The following is a 3,857-nucleotide window of genomic DNA, read 5'->3' as shown; positions in this document are numbered from 1 at the left end:
TTAATTAAAAAATTAATTATTTTTTCGTCCCATGTATATCTTAAACCCCCCCCCCCCCTAACGCTCCACCAATTTTGGTGATCCCGATGAAATTTAATAAATATTTGCATCGGCCTAAAAATGATAAACAACAGAAGTTGACTGAAATATTCTATAGAGATTAGTGACGTTTAACGCACGCACACTAGCGAGTGCAGGGCCGTGTAAAGTTGTTTATTATTTTCCTCTGGCTAACCTAAAAAATGTATGAAATTAGATCTGTCAAAATGCGCTTGACAGCTATTTGTTATGTATTTTCCTCGGATTTTCACTAACACACTCTCAAATATCGCACCAACACAACCAGACGTGAAAATCTCAATACGGAAAATGTTACTGAAAACGAACTGGCAACCATATGTCAATCAGTTTTGCCAGCTTTCACATAGTGGCGCGTGTTCTCTTTATTAAAACAAAAAAATACGTTTTATCCTGCAAAAACTATCGAAAATGGGAAAAACCCGAGCGTGTGCTGCTTTGAAGAAGATTCGCAATGCTGCGAAATTAAAAAACTTGGAGTTTTTGGCTGAAAATGTTAATGTTAAAGCTCAGGTAATATTTGCTGCACGACGCAAACACATAACCTCATTTTCAACATTCCCATCCATACATTTAGACAAAGACTCTCGGAGAGAGACTGCGGCGCAAATCTTTCAAGCAGCTCGAAAATGTACAACCCCAAGCCAGCGTTCAAAAACACTCTCCGATGGACAGGAAAGCTAAATCAGCGCACTCAGCAGGACAGAAGATCATTTCGACTAACAACAACGCTGTACTAGCGAATAGAAACTCTGAGAACTCGCTGAATCCTGCTGCCACAGATTCTTTCAAACAGCTGGAGAACCAGAAACCCGGGACCAGTAATTCAAAGCACGCTCAAAAGGAAGGAAAGGCTCAGTTGATATGCTCGGAAGGACAGACTACAGTGAACTCATCAACTTCCTTGAGGTTCAACAATTCCGGACCAGCCAACATAAACACGACGAACTCATCGACTGTTGCGAAAGATTCCGTCATACACGATGAGCCTCAGATTGATATAGAAGTCGATACCAGTCCACACCAGGTTGGTAATGTTGTCATGGACATTTTGCTAGATTGGACCGAATTCGACGCCGAAAACAACAACGATGCCGTGGACGACAATGCCTCATACGAACCACCGAAAAAAGATGGAAAAACCTGCTCCCGAAGTGGATGTCAAAGTGCAACAAAACACCGGCTGTATCCTATTCCTCAACAGATTGATCTGGTGAACTCGAATTGTAAGTAAACTAGGGTTAACTACCCCATTCTTGGCATTTTAAGCACAACCCGCTACTTGTCTTTCTTTTGGGTGATTAGGCCGAAGTTGTTCCATAAAATCATATGAAACTTATCTGGATTTTTAATTTCCCTTTCAGTATGCGTGTGTGGACATCAAGAAAAAATCGATGAACTGACCAAGCGCAATGAGGAACAAGCTGCGCAAATTGAAAAGTGGAAATTAAAAAGTGAAGAAACCAGCCGACGTTGTCTCAGGTTGACAGACGCACTCAATGCCAAAATTCTCGGAAATCCCCATGAAGACGTTTTTACTGTTATCGAAGGATTTGTTACCAAAGACAAGTTGAAGAAATTTTCTGAAGTTGGTCAAAATAGTGACTACATTTTTGTGAAGTTGCTGATGCATGATCTATGGCCATCGGGATTCGGTAACAGATCGGTAACAGGACGATCATCGAACAACCCACGTGGACGAAACGGAACTGAAGGTACTGGATCGACTGATCAAAGCGTAGCAGCTACGCCCAAGATACCCTTGGAGCCAAATAAAGTGTCCTACATTGAAGGTGATTATGGAGTTTAAAAACGCTTTTTTGTGCTCAAAATGACATAGCTATTTAATTTTCAGACCGTCTAGAAGAACATCGCTTATACCAAGGAGACTCAGCAGCTGTAGCGAGGATGAAGGCGAAGGAATGTGGCCGGCTGATGACACGGGTCATCGCTTATTATGGAAAGAAGGATGGAATCTGTGCTGATTGAGTCGGATGGTACGAAATTTTTTTTTAAACTTGACATGAATTTCAAAGAAAAAGTTAGTAAGCTGTTTTATAACATTCAGTTGGTATGTTTCTACTTACAATTATCATTAGTTGTTTTCATTTGATCTACACAATGTCAAAGCTTTTTAAAATTAGAGTTGAACCTTATGTTTATATCCAAAAGAGAAAGTAATTACACTTCACTGTTTTATTCCTTTTGACTACTTTTTGGTTTTGTTTTCAATTTTAATCAAAAATATCGAAATAAATAAATGCAGATTGCAGATTAGAACAAAACGTTTATTTATTGATAAATATAGTTTGATCCCAAAGACTTCTAACACATTCAGTAATAATTTAGTTCTTCATTATAACAGGATTTGTTATAATCCTGTTATCTTGTGTCATATTTTATGAAACACGATAAGTTAAAATTTTGTTAAATATATAACAAATTTAGTTACAGTCTTGTTAAACCTAGAGGAAATCTTGTTATATTTTTTGTTATTTTAACTACTAACGGTACATGTTTTGTAACAACTGGTGTTATGACAAATCAATATATCAAAATAACACATTCTACAATAAACCTGTTACTTCCTGCTGGTCGGGTTGGCTCAATCTTAAGATGTGGTAACCAAATTCCCTCCCCTTGGCTAGTTTTTGCACCTTGCTGTTGGTGGGCGGGCTTAATTTCATGCTTTATAGTGGAGTGTTGGAGACGGTAGGTTTATGGTCGGTGTTGCTGGCTCATGCCGCGATAGAATGGCGACATGGGCAGGCGATGGGGATTACTAAGCTTCCCCTCTCTGATAAACCGCTGCATGAGAGAACCAAAGATCTAGTCTAGCAGTGATAGTATCACACTTGTTACTCCTTTTATTGAGAGCCGCGTCGTAGTACGCTTACGTATAGGCACTGACGTTGGGTGTGATACTGGCGGGTTTTGCCGCAAATCACTCTTATTTTATTTATTTTTTACCCAGATAGATTTATTTGGGTTTGCAAGGGAATTATACTATTGAAATATTTCAGAAAGTGCCCAACAGTGCTCCTTCTATTTGCGTGACAAGCTTTCATTGTTGTTTTCATTGAAGTATTACTCAGAAAACAATGTTAAACATCATTTTTGTACATGGTATTGTAACTAATCTTATATGTGCTTCATTTTGATTTGGGATAAATGTTTGAACTATGGCTCGGGATTTCCACTGTGGTGTGCTTCTATTGTGACATACCCATATGTATTTTTGTGGGTCCACATAGTGGAAACGTGAGAGCGTAGTTGGAACATTTACCCTATACAATATACAATTTAAAATTAGCTTGGAAACTAACTTCAAAGTGAAGCATTTTAGTTACTTGAAGGTGTCATTTGGGACGAACAAAGATATAAGATAAGATATGTAAAAGCCAGAAGTACTTGAAACACGTTAAATTGTAATTGGGTTATGTAGGTAGATTAGAGATTTCAGTTATTTATTAAATAAACTTCAATTATAGAATTCAGAAAGTTAATTAACATAAGAGATAGGACGCGGGGGGTCCGCTTAGGGAGGCGACTAGCCTATGAAGTTGTATAATAAATCTTCCTATTTAGTGTATTTGTTAATTACAGACAATGTCAATAGCGAAAGTCATATCTTCAACCAGGCGCTTACGAACAAGTGAAATTTTAGGAAAGATGTGTTAAATATGTTGATAGGTTTGAAATAAGAATTAGGATTGTTGTGCTTTAGTTTTCGGTAAGGTATGATGTGTCAACAAAGCCCTTTTGAGCAAATTTTCAAA

The 3,857-nt window shown here is 38.0% G+C and overlaps 1 protein-coding gene across 1 annotated transcript; it reads left to right on the top strand.

Moving 5' to 3' along the window:
• The first annotated feature begins 745 nt into the window (after positions 1–745).
• On the top strand, positions 746–2,161 carry LOC135712270 (uncharacterized). Its single transcript, XM_065235225.1, has 3 exons — positions 746–1,304; positions 1,443–1,871; positions 1,934–2,161. Exons 1-3 carry the CDS (start codon positions 746–748, stop codon positions 2,065–2,067), a joined length of 1,122 nt encoding a protein of 373 aa, XP_065091297.1. The 3' UTR covers positions 2,068–2,161.
• Positions 2,162–3,857: the final 1,696 nt, after the last annotated feature.

The sequence above is a fragment of the Ochlerotatus camptorhynchus genome, unplaced genomic scaffold (genome assembly GCF_037179485.1).
Source record: "Ochlerotatus camptorhynchus isolate MF236.1 unplaced genomic scaffold, CSIRO-AGI_Acam_v1.1 ptg000467l, whole genome shotgun sequence".
In the NCBI taxonomy this organism is placed as follows: Eukaryota; Metazoa; Arthropoda; class Insecta; order Diptera; family Culicidae; genus Ochlerotatus; species Ochlerotatus camptorhynchus.
Note: the sequence above shows the minus strand (reverse complement) of the source record. Positions and strands in the feature narration are given on the sequence as shown.